This window comes from Pinus tabuliformis, chromosome 2_2 (assembly GCF_031772625.1).
Source record: "Pinus tabuliformis cultivar Carrire ecotype Pingquan chromosome 2_2, CPIR1, whole genome shotgun sequence".
NCBI lineage: Eukaryota > Viridiplantae > Streptophyta > Pinopsida > Pinales > Pinaceae > Pinus > Pinus tabuliformis.
The window spans coordinates 260537273-260565007 of NC_142300.1; the positions used below are offsets into that span (position 1 = coordinate 260537273).

The following is a 27735-nucleotide window of genomic DNA, read 5'->3' on the forward strand; positions in this document are numbered from 1 at the left end:
TTCATTCAATTCCATCCTCTCTAGGATTTGCCATACACCTTAGACTACCTACAAACCCTAGAAATCAAGAGTTAGGGTTTCTGTGAGGGAACAATCAGATTAGGGTTAGAGTTTCCACATGACTAGGGTTTCCAAATGCCAACTAGGGTTTACAAATCCTAGTTACCAACAACCTTCAACAAGATGAAGACTTCAAAACCCTAGAATCAAACATGTCACAAAACCCTAATACATTACATGTTAGACCCTTTGTGCATAATACAATTATATGTACCTTATAGACAAGGGCTACATACCTTAGTCATTCATGATCATCGGAAGCTGCTACGAAGCCTTCTTCATAATCGAAGGTACTGCTACTTCCACTAATGTCATGATCTTTCCAAGAGCAATGCCAAATCAAGATGCTCTTCTTAAGATGACTAATTGTAGCTACAGTCCTTCAAGCTCGGTTTCAACACTTCTTCTAGTTGTCATCACCCTTACAGTTCATTTTGCTGGAAATGTTGTTCACTCTGGTTAGATGTCAATTAGACCAAGTCCTCCCTTCTCTTTAATCAAGGTGCAAATTCCCCACCAAAATGAGTCCTTTTCTCCTTCTTTGTATGCACTTAAATTCTTTGAAGAATTTATTATGCTTTGGTTAACTCAAGGAAGACCTTTCAGGATCTTTCTTGAGTGAAAATCTGGCTCAGATATGTACATACTTGAGTTAAAAGGTTTGCTGCAGTTTCTTTACATGAGCATATCAAAGAGTTGGTCCTTTCAGGCAGGTCCTAAGCATCAGCCTTCTGTAGCTCGTTGGTAAAGAGAAAATGCATGAGAACCCCACAAGAAACCCTAGAGAAGAAAAGGGGGTGCTTATTCTTGTAGTTCTTCTGAGAGAAGAAGACTAGGGTTTTGTGGCATTTGGAAATCCTAGTACTATTTGTACTGCTTGATGTGGAGAAGATAGGACACTAACTTGTACACTTGTGTGCTACAAGTGAAAGGTGTCAAGGACTTGTCGGTGTGTATGTATTTGGTGGAGAAACCACATGATTTGGTTTGAAGGGATTCCTTGCTAGGCGAGGTTGGTGGCTAGGGTTTTCTTATGATTTTCCTAACTAGGTTTTGGTGAACATGACTTATACAAGCTTGTATTAAGCTGTTGGTATATACTTGTACTTCATCTTATCTTATTTATGAAGTGTTCTTGCGGTCCAAACTTTGTGTACTTGCAGATCTGATTTTCAGCTTATGTTATCTTGATGATTGGGTAGTTTCTAGTGCTGGTTATACACACTAATTTGACATAACATAAATCAGACTTTGTTAAGTGATTAACAAACATATAGAACTAAAGGGGCAAATTTACTGTTGTAATAGATCTTCTCTTATAAGTTATTTTCAAATCTGTTATATCAATATGGTTGGAAATTGTGCCCCAAAGGCTGGAAACTTTAGTCCATTCAAGTACACTTGTTTAGTATATATTTTCTTGGGCTGCTTTGTCTATTTGATTGAAAAGAAGTGAAGTATATGTTGCTGAAATCTATATTTCAGATTCATCCAGAAGTGGAAAAGTTCAGAGGAAATCCAGGAAGTTTCAAGGTTGAGGTGGAATTTTTTTATATATATTGTAAAAATCTGAATACTATATATTTTTTAAATCCTAGGTGAAATCCTATGTATTTGCATTAATTGCGTAGGAAACAGAAATTTCCAGAGATGTGCACCTAAATTAAATAGGAGAGCGCAAAACAATATTTATGAGAGCATGCAAAGTCATAGTCTTATAGTTAAAGATAGTAATTTACATACATATAAGGTGATCCACAAAATGGAAAATCCCAACTTCAGTAATTATGCTTCCACTCATGACGATAACACAATTTGAAAACTGGGTCTGTTATATTCAAGGAGGTTATCTGCCCACAACAGTGGGAGACAACTGCTGCAAAACCCATCTCTTAATGCCTTCTATTATTCAAGGAGGTCGTATGTACACAATTGTTGGAAGCAACTGCTTGAAGGTCAACGTAATCATGAACTCCTGAGTAGAATATCTTAATCATGATCTCTATTACCACAATTCATTCATCCACATAATGCTTTATTTATTTTTTCCATCTAATGCATTTCTTGGGGAAACCCATTGTGTACTACCCTTCATTCTGAGGATGCTACCTAGGGTTAACTAGCTTCTTTAGGGTTCATGTCCAGGTTAACAATCAACAATTGGCTCACGAAGAGAGCAAGCATGTCACAAAGTGGGATTTAAACCTAGGTGAGGGAAGGTAACAATATTCCTCTCAGCCATTTAAGCTATAGTCAATTGACACATACTGCTTTATTACAATGCTAATAAAACAAAAGCACTAAAAGACAACAGAGGACTTGATATTAAGATTTAACAATCTTTAGTAGGCACCCAAGGTGGGTCCTTTTTCTTAATTCTGAATGTTTATTTATTAACTTATTGAAATGCACTTTAATTGAGTGTTCAAGGAGAGCCCTTTTATAATTTTGAGGTGGTATTTTATCCTCCATCAGATATATATCGTGTTTCTTTTATTGTATTTGAAGAATTACTCCATTGGTGAAATGTTGCATTGGTTTTCTGCACTACTCCTCTGAGCTCTCAAGGCTTACTCGTACTATTTCAAATGACATTAAATAAAGCATCTCTTATTTTGTTTTTGAATCTGTATTAACTGAATGTTTGTTTGGTGAACATTTCTAAGTTTTTAACCAATTATGTTGTATGTTAGATTTAAAAAATGAAATATTGCTCTATGTTTTTCTAGGAGGAGTCAGAGCAACGTCCCCACAAAGTCAGCTTTTATTTGGACAAGCAAGATGCGCCAAGAGTTCAAGAAGAACTATTTTCTAGATTGAAACAACGCGGGGTATGTGAATGTACTTATTAAATCTTCTTTCCATCTTAAACTTTGTCAACAACAATATAGCGAGACCTGCCTTACATGGAGGAGGCTGGTTTAGTGAATGTGTTTTAGATTTCTCTCTGTTCTGACATAATACATTTAATTTGAATATAGTATTTCAAAAGGATCTATATTGGTATGTCTTTGAGATCTTTATGTTAAACTTTAGTTGCTCAGTCCAATTCTAGCCTTCTATTTCTTTTCCATTAAATTGAATTATTATGGTCTACCATAAGAAAACTGATAAACAAATGAGCATCCTAATGTTCCTTAAACCTTTAACAAATTAAAGGAGAACCTTTATTTATTGAGAAAAGAGATGAATATATTCATATAAACTGCAGTCAGAATAGAGATAAGACATGGTAAACAAACCACCTCTAAATAGGCCCATTAAACAGATGTCTTACAGCAACTTAATAGCAGGACTAACTGCTTTTAATAACAGTGCATTCTATTGGGTTAATGGTGCACCATATTGCAGAGACACAAAAGTAAACATTGCAAATTGAGAAAGGAGCAAACATAAAATAGGTAAGATGAATATTGATATGCAGGGCTCTGTGTGGAAGGATTGGGTGTATGTTACAGCTCAAATTGTACATAATGATGAGATCCCTAATCCATAAGGACTCCTATGTCTGCAGATCGAAAAGGCTTTGTACAGACTCAAGCAGGTACCCAATGCATGGTATTCTAGGATTAATGGATACTTGATGAGTTTGGGCTTCACCAAGAGTTTGGTGATTCTTTGATCTTGCTGCTGTATGTTGATGATATGTTCCTTACTGGGGAAAAGAGGCTCATCATGGGGTGCAAGAGGGAGTTGGCCTTGGAGTTTGAGATGAAGGATCTTGGCTTAATGCATTATTTCTTGGGATTGGAGGTGTGGTAGAGATCAGATGAGATCTTCCTCAGACAAGGGAAGTACATTGTTCAGATTTTGAGGAGATTTGACATGATGGACTGCAAGTCCATGGCTACACCTATGATGACAAATCTGAAGAAGTTGAGTGATTCCACTTCAGATTCAGATTTGGTGGATCCCACGATGTACAAGTAGTTGATTGGATCCTTGATGTACCTAGTTAACACTAGGCCAAATATTTGCTTTGCAGTGAACACCCTGAGCCAGTATATGGTTGAGCTGAGGCATGTACATTGGGTTGCAGTGAAGCATGTGTTGATGTACCTGCATGGTATGTTGGATATGGTTTGAGATATGTCTCAGGTGGTGAAGTGAGGCTGCAAGGATATACTGATTCGGATTGGTCCGGGAGTGTAGAGGACATAAAGAGCATCTTAGGGTGCTGCTTTAGCTTGGGATCAACAATGATATCTCGGTTTAGTAGGAAGCAAAATTTTATCGCACTCAATACAACAGAGGTAGAGTATATCGTAGCTAGTGCCGCAAGTGAGGAAGTAATGTGGCTTTGGAAGTTGCTTGCAGGCCTATTTGATTAGGTGCTAGAGATGACCTTTATATATTATGATAATCAAAGTCATGTTAAGCTTTCAGAGAATCCAGTGTTTCATGACAGGTCGAAGCACATTGAGATCAAATAACATTTCATCTGAGACATGGTGCAGAAGGGAGCAGTGAAGCTCTAGCACATATCCACAGACGAGTAGATCACAGATATTCTCACCAAGCCTCTGTCTAGAGCGAAGTTTGTATACTTCAGAGACAAGCTTTGCATGATGTAGAATGTCTCCCTTGCTGAGAGGGAGTACTGATGTTTTTGCAACATCGGGCAGGCATTCCCCCACAGGGTCATGCTAATTTGACTAGTGGGGGAATGAGACATTCGCTCAAAGGAGCCATGTTGATTTAGCCAGGGGTGAATGGCCCAGGGGTAGACATCGCCCATGGGGCCATGCTGTTTCGACTAGGGGAGATTGATACATTTACCCATGGGGCCATGCTAATTTGGCTAGGGGTAAATGGCCCACGGTACTGACATTGCTAGCTCCAGGGTGGAGTGATCTATTTTATAAAGTGGGTTTGAATTGCTTATCTAATGGGGTTTTTACCCATTAGTTGTTTATTTTGTGTAGCATTAGGAGGTATTCCCGCATGCCTAAGTCGACCTAGAAAAATTATGAAAGATCAAATTAAAAATTTGATTTTTGGAGCATTAAGTTGTCCCAACTCATGAAGGGATGTGTCCCTTGGGGTTTTTCACCCCATTCGTCTTGTATAAATAGGCAGTGTGACCTCATTTTCTCCATCAAGCAAGAGCAAGTCTAAACAAGGAGAAATCAATTTTTTTTGAGGTCTATCTTTCTTCGTTGGACAACCACACGTGTGATGAAGGGTCAAGTTTGACTGCTATTGACCGAGCTGCTTGATTGAGATTTGACTAGGCCATAGGAGTTGACTACAGATGACAAGAATTGACTGTAGACTTGACTTTTGGTTGTTTTGACCAGCGTTGGCTTTTGGCTAGTTTGAATAGTGTTAAGTTGCTAGAGTTTGACTGATATTTTTGACTTAGATATTGGAAAAAAATTCTAGACAAATGGGATTTGTAAACCTTGCTGAAGAATAATTTCTCCTAAAGAAAAGTTGATGGGTTTTCTCGTAAGGTTGGGTTTCCCAGGGTAAAAATTATGTCTCTATTGTGCATGGCTGTTTTTCTATGATCTTTACTGTTTTCGCTTCATTTACTGTTGATATTTTATGAAGTGTAATTGTTCAATGATATTAATGGCATAAGAATATTGTGTATAAAATCATTAGGAAGTAATTATCTAGCAGAAAATAGAATTCTGCTATGTACCTTGTAGCAAATGCAACATGGTGTTAGAGCTTTGTTGAAAGAGCAACCTTTGAAGTCAACCTAAGAGACAAGTGTTCAACAACTTGATTGGATTTTAGATCTCTTACCAAATGGTGTGAAGTCTCAGAACGGAAGACAGGTTGGATGGTGTTACAAATCTTCAAAAGGAAGTTATTCTAGAGTCATAGGGAGCTATGGAGAAAGTCGTTGTTTCTTCTCTTTCAGATTCCATTACAAATAGTGATATTTGGTTGGTGGACAATGATGCTTCTAGACACATAATAGGTTTCAAGATTCTCTCACCTATCTGATTGAGAGGGAGGACTATACAAATTATTGGGAAAATTAGCCCAGACATTAGTGCCCAAGGAGAAGAAGAAGGATATATCAAAAGTCAAGTGCTTCACGTTGAATTTCCACGACCTTGGGTCTAGGTTAAGGTCTTAAAATCACTGACGCTACCAAACCAAGAATCTCAACCATAAACTACTTTGCATAGTGGGAATTTAAAGCAGTAAATCACATATGCACAAATATACACACTTTTTAACAAAATTGTACAATCACCAATCTTCGTTATATTAAACCAAATCTGAATAATACAACAGCCTATGGTATACAAGATACAATGACAAACTTCGCTGTAGCTTCTATGTCGTATCTTGTCTTGCTGGTCCTTCGCTTCCATACTACTCACTAGCTGCCCCTTAGTCCTTCAAAGGACAACACATCGAGACTCCAGGAGGGCTGCCACCTAACACTGTTGCATGTCACTTCTGCTGCATGTACACGGGCTCATCAATCTACTCTCTAGGTTGGCCAATTCCCGAGCTCCAATCTGCATTCTAGTAGCCTCTTTCGTCCTTCAAAGAGCTACACATAAGGCTGCAAACTTCACCCAATCTTCAACTATCTTCATCACTTCAAGACTACTAGTCTAGGGCTATTTTGGACATCCACATGCTTCCCTCCAACAATCCAAAGATGCCCAATACTACACTGTCGGTTCTGCTCCTAAGATGGACTCTTCACCACCACGGAAGGTCCTCCACATGGCACCAACAAGCTGCAACAACAACTGATCCAAATTGGTCACTTCTTGACCCAACGCTCCTCCAAAACACCGCTCTAATTCTGTTTGCACACTGTTGTTTGTGGTTGTTCTGGTTAGGGAACTTTCTGCAACCCTAAACTCCTTTGACAGTCCCCAAACAACCCACTAATTAGCTGTGACACTGTAGTAGTCAAAAACTTGAAAACAGGAACCTTAAAAAAAATTTGATTTGCACTTACCTGAACTGCTATCTGATCCTGTGAAGTTGATGATGCTGCTGCTGTTTTGCTCCAATTACCTAGGGAGACCAATTCCACCTAGCCTGACTGAGCAGAGACTGGCTGCTCAATCCAGCAAGCTTCTCACAGAAGCCCACTGTCCCCGTGCCCAGAACCTCAGATGGATTATAGCTCTTCCAATAGCAGACCTCTCTCACTGCTGAATTTCCTCCTCCTAGTTTCTAACTCCGTTGTTACAGCCCCCCCTTCTCGGTTCAGACCTCCGGTTTTATCTGCGGGCCTGGCGGTGGCCGCCCTCCTACCTGCAGCCACCGCCTTTCCTCCTCCTGACACACCTTCCACGCATTTACGGCTCTCAGATATTTTCCCTGTTGTCATATGCGCTCTGTTCTTAATATCCTGCTGGTTTAAGCATCCCCTTTTATATAAGCTGCTTCTTTTGATTTTGATTTTTATTATATAGTTTAGTTTTATAAAGTTTAATTTATATATTTTATAAAGTTTAAAATTTATATTTATAAAACTTAATCATATTTATTTTAAAGTTCATCATATCTGTTTTAATATAAGGATTTAAAATTTATATTTATAATGCTTCATCATATTTATTTTAAAGTTCATCATATCTGTTTTATTATAAAGTTTAAAACTTTATATAGTGGATTAGTTTAGATGGGTCGTTACATACACTCCTTTTGAAAACTTCGTCCCGAAGTTAGAGTTTTAGGTTTAAGGTTTTAATGGACATGACTTTTCTATTTAGGTTCCCAAGCTATTCTAAAATCATCCTATCCTTCCTAATCTCTTCTGCTCCCATCCTATCCGTCCTCTACCGGAGTATGCCATGGCGTCAGTTTTACTGACCTGACCATTCATAAACTCTAAGGTGATAGCGTCGGCTATACCGACCTGATTCCCAGTAGGCATCTGGCAGTCATCATCACACGTCTAGGGGAGCGTGATCCGCACAGTCCTCCCATGACTCCAGGGTTCGAAGGATAAACGGTGGGCAACACCTCCACCCCTCCTAGTAGAATTTAGGGTTAATACCTTATCATAGAATCACTTGGAGCTTTAATTGTTCTGAGGTTCTGTCATCACGTGGTCATCCCGGTAACTGTCTATTACATGCAATCATACACTTATCTATGCATCCGTAAAATGTGCATCAACATATTCAAAATAACTCACATATTATTCCTTTATGAATTCATCTATGATACTACAGTACAACATATTTTGCCATATTCCATGCATGTCTTTTGACGTTCATCTAGAATGTATTCACTTCCTGATTTCTATCCCATTGATCATATTGACATAAATAAGTAAATCAGATCTATAATATCTTAATTTCTATCAAGAGAAAAATTATTCAACTGTCTTAACTTTACTTCGACAACTATAATTTAGTAAAATGAACCACATATATTGTTTTGGTATCCATGTACCAGCAGGAATTAAACATATATTATGCCACAAAATTTCATGTTTATCCATAATCATTCAAAATGTTTCTGAGTCTCTGATTGTAGTGAAGTAAATATATACTAAACATAGTGTAAAGTTCTTCAAAATGGACATAAATTAGGGTATCTCTGACATATGTCCTCTGTATTCTCCCAAGTTGCTGATCCAGGACTATACTTGTCCCATTGGACCTTAACTTGGTCCACCAGGCGGTTCCTCAGCTGTCGAACTCTACGTTCCAGTATACGTAATGGTTCGACCGTTATGACTCCCTCGTCCGATACTTGCAATTCCTTCCATTGAAGGTTATGAGATAGATCAACTATATAATGCCTTAATACAGAAACATGAAATACATTATGAATTCTATGCAGGTGAGGTGGCAGGGCAAGACGATAGGCAACAAGTCCAACTCTTTCCACGACTTTAAACGGTCCAATAAATCGGGGTGACAACTTTGTCCCTTTTCCAAATCAAATAGTACTTTTATTTGGTTTGATGCGGATGAAGACCTGATCCCCTACTTCATACCTCCTATCAATTCGGTGAGCATCAGCTTAACTCTTTTGTCTATCCTGTGCTTCCTTTAATCGTTGTCTAATTTGTCTTACATGCGCTTCCATTTCATGGATTAATTCTGGTCCTATTATCACTCGATCTTCTAACCTGTCCCAACTTAACGGTGTTCTGCAAGGTCTGCCATATAAAGCTTCAAATGGAGGCATCCCAATCGAACTGTGGTAACTGTTGTTGTATGCGAATTCGACTAAGGGTAAATACTTTTCCCAGTGTGATTGCTGATCCATCACATACATTCGCAACATGTCTTCAAGTACTTGATTTACTCTTTCAGTTTGCCCATCAGTCTCAGGATGGTAAGCAGTGCTTAAATTTAGCTGAGTACCTAAGGCTGTTTGCATGCAAGTCCAGAATCTGGAAGTGAATCGCGAATCTCTATCGGATATAATCTTCTTAGGTACTCCATGAAATCTGATAATTTCATTTATGAATACTCGAGCTACGTCAGCAACATCGTAAGTATCTCTTACCGGAATGAAATGGGCGCTTTTAGTTAATTTATCCACCACTACCAGAATGGCGTTGTGTCTTTGAGAAGTAAGAGGTAGTCCAGTGATAAAATCCATAGAAATGGTCTCCCATTTAGACATAGGAATGTCGTGGGGTTGTAAGAGGCCCGCTGGGTGACAATGATCTACCTTTACTTGCTGACATTCCAAACATTTTGCAACAAATTGAGTGATATCACGCTTCATGCCTGCCCAAAAGAAGAGTTTCTTGGTATCCGCATACATTTTCCCTACTCTAGGATGAGCACAATATACTGCTTTGTGGGCTTCCCCAAGGATGGTATCTCGAAGATCTTTATCATCAGGAATATACATCCTTCCATGGAATCGTAAGATCCCATCGTTTTCTAATTCATAACCCTCAAATTTAGATTCTTTTGCCCTAATACCCTCAAGACTTGCTCTCACCTTTAAATACCAGCTGTCTCTTATAAGATGATCCAGTACTCGCTGTCTTAAGTCTACTTTAATGGGTATGAGAGAGAATATCCGAGGTCTCCTGCTTAAAGCATCTGCTACTACGTTTTCTTTTCCCTTAATGTATGATATTCCGAAGTCATACTCACTTAGGAATTCACTCCATCGCCTTTGCCTGGCATTTAAGTCTCTTTGGGTGAACAAATATTGTAGACTTTGATGGTCGCTTTTAAGTGTAAAACTTCGTCCCACTAGATAGTGTCTCCAAATCTTTAAAGCTAGCACTACAACGGCTAATTCTAAATCGTGAGTAGCATAGAGCTCTTCATGAGGTTTTAACTTTCTGGAAGCATATGTTATCACTCCCCTATCCTGCATCAACACTGCACCCAGCCCTTGCTTGGATGCATCAGTACATACCGTAAAGTCTTTGCCCATATCAGGGACTCTTAGGATTGGTGCACTAGTGAGTAGTCTTTTGAGTTCAGAGAATGCTTTATTACATTCCTCGGTCCATTCATACTTAACACCTTTACGCTGAAGGGTTGTAATTGGCTTTGCGATTTTGGAGAATCCCTCCACAAATCTTCGGTAATAACCGGCTAAACCCATAAAGCTTCGTATCTCATGTGCATTTTTCGGTATTGGCCAATCCATGATCGCTTTTACCTTCTCAGGATCTACGGAAATGCCTTCACCTGATATGATGTGACCCAAATAATGAATCCTTTCCTGAAAGAATGAACATTTGGATAGTTTTCCATACAACTGACGTTCTCTAAGGCAGGACAATACTATCCGCAAATGATCTTCATGCTCCTTCTCATTCTTGGAATAGATGAGAATATCATCTAAAAAGACTTGCACAAATTGATCAAGGTATTCGCGGAAAACACTGTTCATAAGATTCATGAATACGGCTGGCGCATTTGTTAACCCAAATGGCACCACAGTAAATTCATAATGTCCAAAATGTGTTCGGAATGCAGTCTTAGAAATATCATTTTCGGAAATCCTTAGCTGGTGATATCCTGATCGAAGATCAATTTTTGAAAAGACAGCAGCTCCTTTCATTTGATCGAAAAGATCATCGATTCGAGGCATAGGGTATTGATTCTTTACTGTAGCTCGATTCAAGTCTCGATAATCTATGCATAATCTTAAGGATCCATCTTTCTTCTTCACAAAAATTACAGGAGCACCCCAAGGTGATGTACTGGGCCGAATATGCCCTATATCGAGTAGTTCCTTCAATTGGATTTGCAATTCCTGAAGTTCTGGAGCTGTCATTCTATAAGGCGTTTTAGAGATCGGTTGGGTACCTATTTTTAATTCGATAGTGAGATCCAATTCTCTTACCGGGGGTAATCTAGGTAGTTGCTATGAAAATACATCCGGGAATTCGGCTAACACCGGATATTGTTCTAAGGATGGCCCTTTTTCTTGGCTTACTTCTTGAATTGCATAAGCCTGACAACCTTTTCTTAAACAACGCTTCACCTGCATTGCTGAAATGTAGCGTAAAGAAACTTCCCTCTTGATTTCTTGAATTTGGATTACTTCTCCCTCATCATTTATGCCCAGAATCCTTTTCCCATAACAGTCCACCCAAGCTTGGTGAGCTTCTAGCCAATCCATACCTATGATAAGATCATACGTTCCTAAGGCTGTGACATAAACTTTCAGTTTAGTCGAACAGACCCCTAGGTCAATTTTGCATTGATCCACACTTAAGCCCACGGTTTGGAGTTCTCTTGAGGCCATTTCCACTTGGTGGAAATCATTTTGTCTACGAGCTGCCAACCCACATTTGTTTAATGCATATGACGAAATGAAACTATCTGTGGCACCTGTATCAAATAAAATTCTGAGTTTTATACCATTGATAATACCTGAAGATTCCACTACAGTGGATTGATGGGCTGCTTGGTCATGGTTGACTACTGCATGAATTCTATGATTACCTCGATTGGTTGATATCGGCTCCTTTCCAGTCCTATGCAATATATTTGATGAAGCTTCTGGGTAATCACGCTGAAAATGCGGTCCCCCACATCCCCAACAATTGAGCTGCGTTGATCCTCTTGAATCAAGGTGTGAATTTCTAGAGAACGAGCTTCGTCCTCTCATGTTGATTCCTCTCGCACTTCTTCCTCTACCGGCAGTCCCTCGCGATGCCCATGGTCTGGTGTTTGATGATTCCGCGGCTATAGTGTTTACTGCCATGGGAGCTCTTGTCCCCACATTCGGGGTAAACCTGTTACCATAAGGTGGCCTCGAGCTACCTCCTCTGAAGAAGTTCCGGGGAGCCTTCCCTGGAAATCCTGATTGTAAAGGCCCTGCTGGCCCCATATCTTTTTTGATTCCAAGGTGCTCTTCTGCATAACGACCACATTCGACGGCCTCGGCTACTGATGATGGTTTCCACATGCTTACCAAGGCTCTGATGCGAGGATTTAACCCAAATATGAAGCGTTCAGCTTGACGTTCATCAGAATCTAAGTAGTGAATGTATTTTACAAGCTCCATAAACCTTATCTCGTACTCTTCCACCATTTTATTTCCTTGAATTAATGTATGAAAGGCTCTGGCTTGCTGTTGTTGAAAGTATGGAGGTAAATACTTTGCGCGGAACCTTTCCTCAAATAGTTCCAAAGGGACATTATCCGATGTAAGGTGCAGCTGCTTTTCCATATTTCCCCACCAAATCAAGGCACTTTCCTTTAGTTGAAACACGACAATTTTTGTTTTTGCTGAAGACGAATATTCTCTTAACCTAAAGCATCGGTTCATTCCTTCCAACCATGCTTCAGCGCGTTCACCTGCTCGACCTCTTGAGAATTCTGGGAGTCTAATTTTCTGAATCTCCCTAGAAATGTCTTCTCTCGATCTTTTGGGCTCAAGATTATTTGGTTCCGCTGAACTGGTGGCTACATGTTGAAATTCCCCTTTGGTTTTGGCCTTAGTTGATTCTTTTAATGTTTCCAATAAGGCTTCCAAAGAATTCATTATCACAGTCAACTCTGGCGCTGGGGCGATTGATGTTGATGATGGTCTTGGCGGTGACGATGGTGATGGGGATGATGATGGCGATGGTGGCAGCATTAATGGTGGTGATGCTGCCTGATCACGTCGTCGTCGCTCATACGTCCTTACCATTGTAATGGTTCCTGAACACATAATAAAATTCCGTAAAAATTTTGAGGTGGACAACCGAATTTAACACACAATTTTCTTTTGCAACTTCACATTCATAAACGGGTATAGTTTTGCTATTTTTACCCGCTAGGCGGATCTTACTGGTACCGAGGTCAAGGAGGGTGGTCTCGCGACCTCCTTGTCCTAATGCAGGGTATTCTATCCTAATATGAATAATGCAGAAGTGTATGGTTATTAGCTCCTAAGGTAAGACATCTAAAGTTTATTCACCTAATAACATCCATGATATTCTGTATATATTACTTGGGTACAGATTAAATCTATAAAAGGAAGGGTTGTTTTGGTTCCATATTAGTTTGACATTTAGCCGTAAAATTTTACCATAGATATGTCATGATGAAAATCTAGAAGAGATACAGTTCAGTAGTATATCATAAATAGTAGATTGGTTTTAAACGGAGGAACTAATTAGGATAAAATGTGATTATGAATTTTTAGAACCAGTTTTGTTTTAAGAATGACTCCGTCAAAGGATATAATTAGTATAATTTTGTTCTCTAACTGATGCTTTTGAAAAGTAGTTTTTGTGAATTGCACATAACACTTTAATGGTTGATGTAAGTGCAAATTTTACTGCAATAGGATTCATGGAAAAATTTTGTGCCACACACCGGAGAACCACACTCATAGGCAAGGAATAACTGGTCTAACAACGGGCTACTCTCAGATAGTCTGTACAAGTACTGTGCTTTAAAATGATGATGACTCTTCTTGTTAAGGTTGTAGTGAGCTAAGCTGACCTGTAGTAACACTGTAACCATGCTCATTGTATAGAAAGCTGCTTATCTTACTTATGTAAATACCGTCACACTAGTTCAACAGTGAATCAGTAATATGCAGTTACTCATACGTAGAAAGGTGATGACTATACTAGTATCTCCATTGATACACTCTTACTTGTGTTATAAGCGTAATGATTGATTACTGTGAATGCTTAGCTCCATATCCTGTTGCTGACACTAGTGATTACATATATGGGATTTGATCATAACTATTAAGCACCGTATTATAACTAAGGATATAGCAACTATTTACCGAGTACTGTTACCTTTAGATACCTGTAGCTTAAACGTATTCATATAGATAAGTACTACATGTTATCTTATCAATAATCTAAATTGAATGTTGACGTTTTTTTGTTTTTTTTTAACCTAACCCATGAAGAGTAATTAACCATGTTTGATACTGTTCTCCCAATCCACAAGCATGAGAAGTTTGAGAAATGGCTTCAAGTAGCATCTGCTTTAAATTTATGTCTTTTTGAATAAATTTAAGTATATCATACAATGTTGCAAATATCATGTAGGTGCTTACATCACCCAAGGACTGTAAGGACTTAGGAAACTCGTAAAAAATATCAGGGAAATGAAAATGTTGACAAAGTTAAATCAAATTAAAATATTCCTTTTTTTTTCACTTTTGAAAAAAAATCTAAAGCAATCCCCTCTCTACCCTTTTCATAGCCGAAGTGAATGGTGAATAACCCCTTTGTCCTTGATACCCTGCTTTTTCCTTTCAAAATGAGTAATAGGATCCACAAAATATTTTTTTTTTTTTGTTACAGAGCTTATATTTTTCATCATATTGCAATATTTTCATGATATATCACTATATTGTACTACCCCTCAAGATATTGTGACATTTTCGCTGCTAGTATCGTGGAGTTGAAATACTCACAATATATTTCAATATTTAATATATCAATTATATTTGCAACTATGCTATCAAAAACCCTTAACTAACATCGTTATGATGAGATTCTATGTGCAATGTCTTTTTCACTTACTGAGTTTTACTGTTTTCTGAAGTCTTCTTAACCTGAGATTTCAACTTGTATTTGCAGAAAACTTGCATAGATATTACCTGAGAAATTTAGCTGTTCCTGTCAACTGGAAACTGGCAATCCTAGGAGGCTATGAATGATCAACAACATATCCGGGAACCTATCAAGTTAGAATCGATTACTGTCAAGGGAAAAAAAAAAGAACCTGTTTAGAAGGGTTCACCTCCCTTTGGAAGGGGGTGTATAACAACCTGCAATGGTGACTAGGCTAATGCTTGTCTTGGACAGTTGACTGCATTTAAAGTTGATTGGGAGGAAACCAGGGTTGGATGCCTTCTGGTAATCCTGTGTTTGCTGAAGCAACAAATCAACCCCTTTCATCAAATCAATTGAACGGTTTAGTATTTTATTCATGCAGTTCAGGTGCCTCATCAATATCTGCATCTGATAGCTTGCCGACATATCTGCAGTCTTGTACGATTGGAAATTTTGTTACAGTTTAAGGAAAATATACCTCATTTCCGATTCAGGTTTATTAGTGTGCCTTCATGCTTTCCTGCTTGAATGCTATCGGTATATTTTGAAAATACGGGAAACCCCCCCCCCCCCCCCCGCAGGTGACATACGATTATCTGAAAGGAGTGGGGCAATGGGATCCTAGGTGACAGTGGTTCGGAATTAACAGAGACCCTGTGCTCATATGAAAACTAATAAATAAAGCATAAATTGACAGTCGCATTTCCTTATTTAAAATTAAAAATGAGAAAATTTGAAGCAAGGTTTCAAAAAGCACGAGAAACAGCCGTAGGACGGCGCGGCGAGTTCTGCACACACTTATGGCACACAGCACCGCCGCAAGGAATATCGTCCCACAATTAAATTTCCTACAGGTTGCTGCTCACCGTTTTTGACTTCTTCCGAACTTTGAAATCCCGCTTGACCTTGCGAGCCACCCAGCCAAACATTGAAGGAACACAAAGGAGGCTCCGGTCAGACACGGGATGATTGTTCTTAAATTTCCGTTCACTGTAGCTCCACTCTGAAATTCCTTTGTCCGAACCACGAACTTCTAAATGCAATAGTGGCTAGCTTTAATTTATCGTCACGGACGCGGCAGGGAACAACGTTGTATTTTCAATTCTCTCGGATATTTTCAACTAAAACCCAAATAATTGCTGAGTTTGCGTGAGGAAATTGAATCATGCATCACCAACTGATCTTCATATGAATGGCACTAAAGGGTGGTTGATTTTAAGAAAACGAAGCCCTTTTTTTTCGCTTCTCAGAAATGAGGGAAAATCTCGACAGACACACAAATTGACGAAATTCAAGGACGCGAACTGCTGCGGTGTCGGAATGATGCCCTAAGGCTAGAATCCAAAGCACAGGAACATAATTATTTCGCTTGCTTTATTGCAGTTACAGGTGATACAGCTGACAGGGAAAGGAAAGAACGCAGGCAAGGGCGATTAAAGAAATCCATTTCATTCACCATATACCAAAGAACAGCGAATTGTGGGCCTGTAAGGTCAAAAAGAGTTTGAACAACTACCTCTGATACCATGTGTAGTAGTCAAAAACTTGAAAATAGGAACCGTAAAAAAATTTGATTTGCACTTACCTGAACTGCTATCTGATCCCGTGAAGTTGATGATGCTGCTGCTGTTTTGCTCCAATTACCCAGGGAGACCAATTCCACCCAGCCTGACTGAGCAGAGACTGGCTGCTCAATCCAGCAAGCTTCTCACAGAAGCCCACTGTCCCCCATGCCCAGAACCTCAGACGGATTATAGCTCTTCCAATGGCAGACCTCTCTCACTGCTGAATTTCCTCCTCCTGGTTTCTAACTCCGTTGTTACAGCCCCCCCTTCTCGGTTCAGACCTCCGGTTTTATCTGCGGGCCTGGCGGTGGCCGCCCTCCTACTTGCAGCCACCACCTTTCCTCCTCCCGACACGCCTTCCACGCATTTACGGCTCTCAGATATTTTCCCTGTTGTCATATGCGCTCTGTTATTAATATCCTGCTGGTTTAAGCGTCCCCTTTTATATAAGCTGCTTCTTTTGATTTTTATTTTTATTATATAGTTTAGTTTTATAAAGTTTAATTTATATATTTTATAAAGTTTAAAATTTATATTTATAAAACTTAATCATATTTATTTTAAAGTTCATCATATCTGTTTTAATATAAGGATTTAAAATTTATATTTATAAAGCTTCATCATATTTATTTTAAAGTTCATCATATCTGTTTTATTATAAAGTTTAAAACTTTATATAGTGGATTAGTTTAGATGGGTCGTTACAGACACACCCTTGAAGGACGACTCCTTTGCTGCGCTGTTATCTTGGGCATATACCAACCCCTTAAGATGCCCTACGGAAGCCCAGCTGTGGTGCTATGCCTTGTGGCCTAGCACTAGTAGTCCTGTAGCAAACGGTCCCCCAAAACAATGCCCAAACAAGTTCAAACCAGTAGCATTTTAGCCCTCAAGGGCTCGGCCTAATAGCTAGCACCCTTGACCTCCATGATAGCAACTCGGACCCCTGTTTTAACCCTGAAACAGTCCCTTGTCTCCGCGCTGTTCCTGCTTCCCTTGTGCTGCAACTAGGGCAAGAGATCTCCCTCTCCACCGAATCCTTTTCTAGAGATAACGTTGCACAAGATGGATGCCTTCTAGCCTTGTCTTCACCTTGTATTTATATCCAATACAAGGGCTCCTCCAACGTTATAATTTAGGGGCTACCAACTTGTCATGTGCCTAAAACTCCTTAGGTTGAGCTTGACATTCACATTGCAATCCCACCATATAACTTCAAATATTCATTTCTTCACTTCTTCGACTCGGATTTCGACAATTCTCGAAGCATTAGATTTGTCTTTCCGCCCTCTAAAATGAAACACTCTCACCCCTGCAAATCACTAAGGAAAACTCATTCTCCCTTAGGATAATTCTCTCCAAATTCTCCAGGCAATACTCCACTAATTGCTAGCTTTTCTCAGCCCCCACGAAATTCTTTTGCGCCCTTGGAGTAGCAAACACTAGCTTAATGAAACCTGTAAAATATCTCCTCAATGATCCAAAATTAACTCCCCAAATTCTCTCTTAGGGTGACACTCGAAGTTCACTAAAGGAAGAGTTGGAATTTTCGCTTGGAAATTCCTTGTGCTAAACAACACGATTGTCTTGGCTAAACAGCTCAAGAGAACTAAGGTTTGAATTGTAAAATGACCAAAAGATACCAAAAGTGAGGCCCTCAAGCTCTATTTATAATTTGCTGGCCTCTTCTCCCCTTGTGGTCCCCACTCTCTCTCTCTCCTAATTCACACTTGCTTTTCATTTCTCGCTCCTCCAAGAGTGCAAGTTCCCTCCTTGGGTCAAATTTCGCTTTCTTGTGGCCTCCACATTCCACTAGAGTTGCCATTTCCCCTTTTTCTCCTAAGTCCCAAAACCGGAAATGTCCCCTCTTCCCAAACTGCCTCCAATGCGGAAAATAAAAATTGGGGACATGATACTCCTCCACGCCAAAAATTGCTTGTCCTTAAGCAATGCCTGAATAAGTGCCCTCTCTGACTGTTGGTCACCGTTGTCACTGCCAATAATACTAGGGTCCCAGATGTGCCACTGAGTCATTCCCGATCTTTGCACTGTCCTATGAAGGAATATATTAATACGAGGATCCCAAGCCATTCTGATTAATGTGAATCACCCCTTGCTCCACTCATTGTCCATCCAGGTATAAGCTCTAGAAGCCCCCCCACATACTATTAATAAGTAGAACATCATGATAATGTTGGACTTTGTCCAACTCTCCATGAAGCTGCCCTACCAAGTAGTCCACCTCATGCACACCAAGAGTAAACTCTTGAAGATACAACCCAATCCTTGTGGGGACGAAGTCTCTCTCGCATGAGCTCCTCCTGATATCCTCTTGCTGACCAACCTACCATGCTGATGAAGTCCCCCACGCCACCAGCAGGTCACTATAGCCCAATGGAAGATCTGAGTCATCTCCCCTTGTAGCAGCAAATTGATCCCTAAAGGTTGCTAAGCTATCAAGTGCTATGATGCCCTGGTCCCATGCTAGTCTCAGAAGGGTGCCACCATGCTGTCGTTGCGCCACTCTGACTCTAACAGACTACCCATCGTGCGCACACTGTATCCTCCTCCCCTGAAACTTGATGGCGAAATATCGATGAAGGCCAAGCTCATCCTACCCAGGTATCTCTATGATGTCAATATAAACCCATCCATGGCTAATTCCGATCCTGAGCTGCAACTTTTAAAATTTGCCTCACCATACAATGGAGGCCTTAGTGATCCCCCATGTGTCAACCCAAAGTGAGTTAGATCACCCTCTTCTATGGTCCTGCACCTCATGAAATGGAGTGTCTTGTCAGTCAACTGAATCCTTGGATCCCATAACCAGATCTGTTGCAGCGTAGTCCTAATGACTATTGGAATTCATCTGCCCCACGTCTCTGCTCCTTGAATGCAATCAATATATATACTCCATATGTCATGAATCAACCTAGTGTATACAAAGATGCCCTGCGCCCGCAATACCACACTGTGGGATCTCCTATCTTGTCTCCTGGAAGCACACCCCATTATTGCCCAGTGACTAAACATTTGCTTGTAAGAAAGGTCAACCACCTGCTGTATATGCTCCTGTGACACTTCAGAGTGCCTCGCCCAAAAAGCTATGCATCCCCTTAAGTGTGAACTTAGAGGGTTTTTGGAGAGATTCCTCCAGGCAGACCACTAGACAGAGGGTTCGAGCCCACTATTGAGTTGGAGGAGGGAGTGCATGCAGTCATTACTACTACCTACATGCATCCCAAGGCATACTGGGATGAGATTGAGAGGGTGATACAGGAGTTGCTGAGGTTGGGACACATCAGACCTAGTTCGAGTCCCTTTGCTTCTTTTGTGGGGTTTGTGAAGAAGAAGGATGGGACCCTCCACATATGTATAGACTACATGGCCCTCAACAAGAAGATGCTAAAGAACAATTACCCCATCTCGCACATTGTCGAGCTGATGGATGAGCTTAGAGGAGCTGAATACTTCTCTAAGATAGACTTGCGCTCGGGGTATCACCAAATCCGAGTGAGGGAGCAAGACATCGCTAAGACTGCCATTCGTTGTCACAATGGGCACTTCGAGTTTTTGGTGATGCCCTTTGGGCTAACCAACATACCAATGACATTCCAATCCTGCATGAAACATGTATTCCGCGGGCAGTTGTGACATTATGTCCTTGTCTTCTTTGATGGCATTATGATATATAGCCAGACTTGGGAGGAGCACCTCCAACACTTGGAGGAGGTACTACGCATAGTGGAGGAGCAACCTCTGTATGCGAAGATGTCCAAATGCGAGTTTGGACTGACTAAGATGTTGTACCTTGAGCACGTGATAGGGGAGGATGGAGTGAAGGTACACCAGGAGAAGATCAAGGTTATCCTGGATTGGTCTATGCCCAAGAATGTGATGCAGTTGAGGGGATTCTTGGGCATTTGCACATACTACAGGAGGTCGTGAAGGGGTTCTCACAGCTGACAGCACCTCTCACGAATTTGACAAAGAAGGGGGGTTTTGAATGGACACAGGTGGCACAGGAGGCATTTGAGTGCCTCAAGAGGGTAATGAGAAATTGCCCGTTTTTGGCCTTGCTAGACTTCACAAGACCATTTGTGCTGGAGTGTGATGCCTCTGGTGAAGGGGTTGGAGCCGTATTGATGCAAGGAGGTCACCCCATAGTGTTTGAGAGCAGGAAGCTGCTACATCATGACCGGTTGTACTCTATTTACAACAAGTAGATGCTGGCAGTGATGCATGCACTAGCCAAGTTCAGACAATACCTAGTGGGCAATCGGTTCAAGGTGAAGACTGACCACAATAGTCTTTGGTTCTTCCTAGAGCAGCAGACCTTGCAGAAGAGGCAACAAAAATGGGTGAGCAAGATTCAGGCATACGACTTTGAGATCGAGTATGTCAAGGGCAAACAAAATGTAGTAGATGATGCACTTTCCCAGAGGCCCGCGACACTCTCTCTAATGGACATCACACAAGACTGGAGGGCACAATTGCTAGTGGAGTACTCCAAGAATCATCATGCATGCGAGATCTTGGATGGTACTCATGGGGATGACAGATATAGGGTGATGGATGAGATCATATACTACAAGGACATGATCTATTTAGTACTAGGGTCGCAGTTGAGGGAGAAGATCCTACGAGCTGCACATGATTCACCCTTGGCGGGGCACTAAGGGTTCCTTAAGACGTACAAGACTGTTAGAGAGCGCTTCACTTGGCAGGGGCTCAAGGAGGACGTCTTGAGGCATGTGCGAGAGTGTGATGCTTGCCAGAGGAACAAGGGAGAGAACACTCATCCAGCAGGACTTTTGCAGCCTCTCCCCATTCTCGAGCGGAAGTGGGAGAGTATATCGATGGATTTTATCACAGGACTGCCGACAGTTTAGGGGCGAGATTGCATTTATGTGGTGGTGGACAAGCTGATGAAGTTCGCTCATTTCTTTTCCATTCCGACCAAGTACTCAACTTCTCAGGTGGCCGAGTTATTCTTCAGGGAGGTGTTTAGGTTGCATGGGCTGCCTAAGACTATCATCAGCAACAGAGATAGCAGGTTCATGGGTGGTTTTTGGTAGGAGCTATTTCGCCTAGTGGGTACTGAGCTGACACCCAGTACGAGTTACCACCCACAGACAGATGGCCAACCGAAGATCATGAATAAGTGGATGGAGGGCTACCTGCGCAATTATGTGACTAGGCAACAGAGAGCATGGGTGAAGTGGATGTACCTCGGGGAGTACTGCTACAACACCAAGTACCATATGTCCATAGGTATGATGCCCTTTCGTGCTCTTTATGGTTATAATATGCTAGCATTTGTTGATGTGATATTTGGATACAACAGGGCCCTAGGGGCAAAGGACTGGATATAGGAAAGTCAAGATATCCTTAGAGATCTTATGGATAATTTGTAGACTGCCCAAATCAACAAAAATTGTATGTAGATAGGGGTAGAGTGGGGAGACAGTTTGAGGTGGGTGACTTGGTATTTTTGAGGTTGTAGTCATATAAGTAGTCCACGGTCAGGCAGAAGGGAGCGAAAAAGCTCAAGCCCCATTTCTACGAGCCATACAGGGTGACCAGGAGGGTAGTTGAGGTAGCATATAAGCTGGAACTTCCATTCGGAAGCAAAGTGCACAAGGTCTTTCATGTTTCTTGCCTGAAGAAGGCCCTAGGACAGCAGGTGATAGCCACAACAGAGTTACCGCCTCTAGATGATGAGGGGCATTTGGTTTTGACACCGGAGGCCATCTTGCAGGAGAGGGAAAGGAGGCTCAGGAGTAGAACTATCAAGGAGTACCTTGTGAGATGGAAGGATTTACGGAGGAGGATGCCACGTGGGAAGGAGAACAAATTTTGTAGCATCCAACACTTCAGTTGCTTGAGGACAAGCAACATTTGGGAGGGGAGGACTGTCATATCCCCAATAATTAAATTTGTCTAAGGAGCATTCCCAATTTTGCAGTTTTGTTTCCTATTAAATATTTTGGCATTTGTGCTTAGGGGATTGGGTTAGAACTTAGAAGAGTTGGGGTTAAATTTTTCAAAAAGGAAAAGAAGGCAACTTAGGAAAAGTGGGTAAAATTTAAGTGGTGAGTTGTGGGGGCCACATTAAAAAGGAAAATCGAACCCTTAGGAGGAATTCGACCCACAAGGAGGGAAAACGCTCAAGGGGCTCGATTTGGTGGGGACCACAAGGGGAGAGAGGAGAGCAGCTACAAAAAGAAAAAGCAAGCTCATTTTTGGGGTTCCTTGTTTATGCATCTAACTTGAGAGTTTGCTTGTGCTGATAGCCAAGTCAATTGGTGCTTTGAGCACAGGGATTTCCAAGGGGAAATTCCAGCCTCTCTTTCGGTGGACTTCGAGTGCCACCCAGAACTTAGTGGGAAGAGATTTGCTGGAGTTCATGGGACATATCAGCTCTTTCTTCAACCAATTTGAACTTCCAAGAGGACGCAGGGGCATAAGTCGTACCATTGAGTTGAGGGAGTTCCAAAGGGAATTCTGGCTAGCGAATTTAGGAGAAATTTCATTGAGGGTGGACCAACATTTCTGGAGAATTTTAGGGCTGGAAGTTGTTGATCCCGAGAGAGCCAAACTCACCATTTTATGGCCTGTGCAGAGGTGTTATCAGGCATAATTCGCAGGGCTGGATTCATCTCATTTGTGCCAGGTTTTGGAAGGAAGCTCACTCACATCTTCCGGAGGATAATTGTGGGGCAATCCCACAACTAATTAAGGAGGGATTTGGGACATATTTAGCAGTTGTGGATTGTGGGGGACGCAAAATCTGTCAAGGAGGGCGTAGCACCAAATTTGGGTAATTTTGGGAGGTCATAATTAGCTCGAATCCTTTCTGGGTTTTGCTAGACTAGCCTCAAGGAGTGTGCTCCTAATTTTGCAGAATTTTTGGAAGGGTTTTGGGCCCTCAAATCTCTGTTCACCTACAACAATAGTGTAGAATTTTTTGGGTTGAGCCATTTTGAGTGGAGATTTCCAATGATTCTCACCTGGGTATTTGCTTGCTTTCCGTAGCAAGTCTAAGTGTACACTTTCCTTCTCCAGTTGTAATCAGATTCCATGTTTACCAATAAAATGGCTCAGGATTATTGTTGCTGCCCTATGGAGTTTTAATTTTTCTCTGCATGTGTTATTTTCAAAATTTTATGGTTATGCTTATGGTGTAACTAGTGCATGTCTTTGGTATTTCACTGTAAATTTATATTAGGAATATTACAGAGATTGATACATTTACATGAGAAGCTATGAAGGAATTTGGCTAGGCCATGTTGCTTTGGCTAGGGGTAAATGGCTGAGAATACTCACATTGTTTACTCCAAGCTGTGGTGATATATAGACATGCATGTGAGGAGTCACATTGCCTACTCCAAGATGGAGTGATCTATAGACATGCATGAGAGGAGTCACTTTGCCTACTGTAGGATAGAGTGCTCATAGATGTGACATTACATCAACATGACAAGCTCTTAAACTTTTCTTGTGGAGGAGAAATTTTAGCTAAGGAGAAATTTGTTTGCAGCGAAGGACAATACCTCCCTTGCTAAGAGAGGGAGTGTTGATTTTTTGTGTAACATCGAGGGGCGTTCCCGCATGCTTAAGTTGGCCTAGAAAAATTATGAAAGATTAAATTAAAAATTTGTTTTTTGGAGCATCAGGTTGGCCCAAGAAGACAAGTCGCCCAACTCATGAAGGGACGTGTCCCTTGGGATATTTCACCTCATTTGACTTGTATAAATAGGCATTGTGACTTCTCATTTTCTCCATCAAGCAAGAGCAAGTTTGAACAAGGAGAAATCACATTTTTCTGAGGTCTATCTTTCTTCATTGGACAACCACACATGGGATGGAGGGTCGAGTTTGACTACTGTTATCGAACTGCTTCACTGAGATTTGACCAGGCTGCAGGAGTTCACTGCAGGCCACAGGGTTGACCACAAGGTCAAATTTGACCATAGGCTGATTGTTTGACTAGTGTTGACTTTTGGTTGTTTTCACTGGTGTTGACTTCTTGGAGTTTGACCAGGTTGACTTGGATATTGGCACAAATTCTACACAAATTGGATTTGTAAACCTTGCCTAAGAATAATTTATCCTAAAGAAAAATTGTTGTGTTTTCTCCACTGTTGATAATATCGGCGATATTCGAAAATATCGCGATATTTTCGGCAAAACGATATATCGCCGAGAAAATATCGCGATATTTTCTGTTTTGATAATATCGCGATATTTTCAAAATATCGGCAAATATCGGAAAATATCGGCAAAATATCGCGATATTTTGAAAATATCGGCAAAATATCGGCTATATTTAAAAATTTGAAAAAATTATTTTTTATGCTTGCCGATATTTTGCCGATATTTTCGCCGATATTGCCGATAAGATATTTTCTGGACCCTCGCCGATATTTTGCCGATACCGATATTTTCAACACTGGTTTTCTCACAAGTTTGGGTTTCCCAGGGTAAAAATATTGTCTCTATTGTGCATGGATGTCTTTCTATGAGCTTTATTATTTTTGCTGCATTTACTGTTGATATTTTTTGAAGTGTAATTGTTAGGGTTAGACCCTAACTCCTTCTTTAATGTAATAAGCCCAAGCGGGCCTCATAAGAGTCATGATTCGTTAGTTTAGTAAATAAAGCCTGTAAGCAGTTATCCACATTAATGATGATTGTAAGTAGTTGACCTGCAGTATAAAAAAGGGACCACAATTAGTTATAACGGGCCATAGCTAATAAATAAAGGGTCTAATAACGACATTGGCCAAACTATATGAAAAACCCTCAACGTCAAACAAGGTATTTCTTATGAAACACTTATTTAATATGAGGATGTCAGAAGGTGAATCTGTTGTTGATCATTTAAATGAATTTAACACGGTTACCAGTTAGTTAAATTTTGTAGGGGTAAATTTTGATGATGAAGTTAGGGCTCTATTATTTCTATGCTCATTGCTAGAAATTTGGAATAGCTTAGTCATGGCCATTAGTAATTCTGTCTCTGAATCTAGTACCTTAAAGTTTGATGATGCTGGTGGTGCTATCTTTAGCGAGAAAATGCAACGGAAACGCTTAGGAGAGACAACAGGTAATGCTTTGACTGTAGAGATTAGGGGAAGAAAGCTAGAGAGAGGAAAGACCCTGGGACATCGTAGTAAGTCAAAGAAAGGCAAATCCAAATCCAAATCGGGGATAGTGTGTTGGAAATGTGGGAAGAAAGGACACCTAAAGAAAGACTGTAAATCTTGAAAGGGAAAAGGAGATGGACAACAAGAGAACAATTATGAACCGAATGTAATAGGTGATGTGTTGCAAGATGTTTTGATTGTTTTATTAGAAAATATTATTGATGTCTTGGGGGTAGATTCAGGGGCTTCATTCCATGCCACACCTGATAGGAAACGATTATGTACAAGGAGATTTTGGACAGGTTCATTTGGGTGATGATAAACCCTGTAAAATCATTGGAATAAGTAAACTTTTATAAAACAATAGAATGGAAACCAATGGCTATTAAAGGAGGTATGGCATGTTTTAGATCTAAAGAAAAATCTAATTTCAATAGGGTAGTTGGGTGCTGAACGTTGTGTAACTACACTTACAGACAAAACCTGGCAGGTCACTAAAGGAGCCTTGGTAATTGTAAAAGGAAAAAAGGTTAGTACATTGTATTTATGCAATGGTATTCTAATTTTACTAATGCTTTAACCTCCACAAGAGCATATATGGCATTGTGTCATCATAAGCTTGGGCACATGAGTGAGAAAGGGATGCAATTTTTTCACTCAAGAAATTTGTTGCCAGGTTTGAAGCATGTTGATTTGGATTTCTATGAAAATTGTGTTTATGGAAAACAAAAGAGAGTCAAATTTCTTAGAGTTGGGAAAGAAAAGAAGAGTGAAAAATTAGAGCTTGTGCATACAAATGTATGGGGACTTGCTCAGGTATCATTTCTCAGTGGCTCTCGCTATTATGTTACTTTTATTGATGATGCAACTAGGAAAACTTGGGTATATTGTATTCGAAATAAATCTGATGTCTTTGATACTTTTAAGAAATGGAAATCTTTGGTTGAGAATGAGACAGGAAAGAAGTTTAAGTGTCTCAGATAAGATAATAGAGGTGAATACTGCAATGAGGAGTTTGATAATTACTATTCAGAGCATGGAATTCGTAGAGAGAAGATAGTTCCAAGAACACCACAAGAAAATGGTGTGTCAGAAAGGATGAACAAGACAATCATGGAGCGTGCAAGGTGCATGAGATTGCATGCAGGATTTCCCTTACAATTTTGGGCAAATGCTGTAGATATTGTTGTTTTTCTAATAAACAAAGGGCCTTCAAGTTCCTTGGATGGTGGTATTCCAAAAGGAGGCATGGACTGGTAAAAAGTTAAACTACTCATTTCTAAAGACTTTTGGTTGTGAAGCATTTGTCCACATTAATAAAGAAAACAAAACAAAGCTTGAGGAAAAATCAAAGAAGTGTACCTTCATTGGATATGGTGTTAATGATTTTGGTTATCGCTTATATGATTATGAGAACCATAAAATCATGAGTAGAGATGTGGTATTCAATGAAAGGGTTTTGTACAAAGATCAATTGCAGGGAAAGAAACAGGAAAAATAAAACACAAAGTACACAGTGCTTGATGAGATCACAGGAAAAGTAAATTCAAAGGTGCAAGGAAATCATAATGATCAACGACAACAACAACAACAAGAACAACAAAAACAACAACAACATCAGGCACCTCAAACTCTTGCTAGTGTTGTTAGAAGATCTACCAGGTTAAGTAGACCCCCTGAACGATATTCTCCTTCATTATATTATGTATTGCTAACTTCTTCTGGTGAACCAGAAGGATACGAAGAAGCAATGCAGGTAGAAATCAGGAAGAAGTGGGAGCAAGCTATGAAAGAAGATATGGACTCCTTGGTACATAACTAGGCTTGGGACTTAGTCAGTTTGCCTACAGGTAAAACAACATTGCAGAATAAATGGGTTTACAGGTTGAAGGAAGAAGATGGAGGAAAACAAAGGTATAAGGCTAGACTTGTGGTGAAGGGGTTTGCACAAAAGAAAGGTATAGACTTTCATGAAATATATTCTCCTGTTGTTAAAATGACT

At 40.3% G+C, this 27735-nt stretch overlaps 1 protein-coding gene across 4 annotated transcripts in view; it reads left to right on the top strand.

Annotated features, from left to right (window-relative positions):
* LOC149192294 (putative sucrose-phosphatase 2) overlaps nucleotides 1-27735 on the top strand; it is a 389696-nt gene that overhangs the window by 35132 nt on the left and 326829 nt on the right. For all 4 annotated transcript variants that reach the window (XR_016254345.1, XM_089404531.1, XM_089404530.1 and 1 more), the window contains exon 3: nucleotides 2790-2891. Coding sequence is in view for 3 of the 4 variants with exons in the window: in XM_089404531.1 (XP_089260657.1) it covers nucleotides 2790-2891 (102 nt within the window). In the remaining variant the exon portion in view is untranslated. The remainder of the gene's footprint in view (nucleotides 1-2789; nucleotides 2892-27735) is intronic.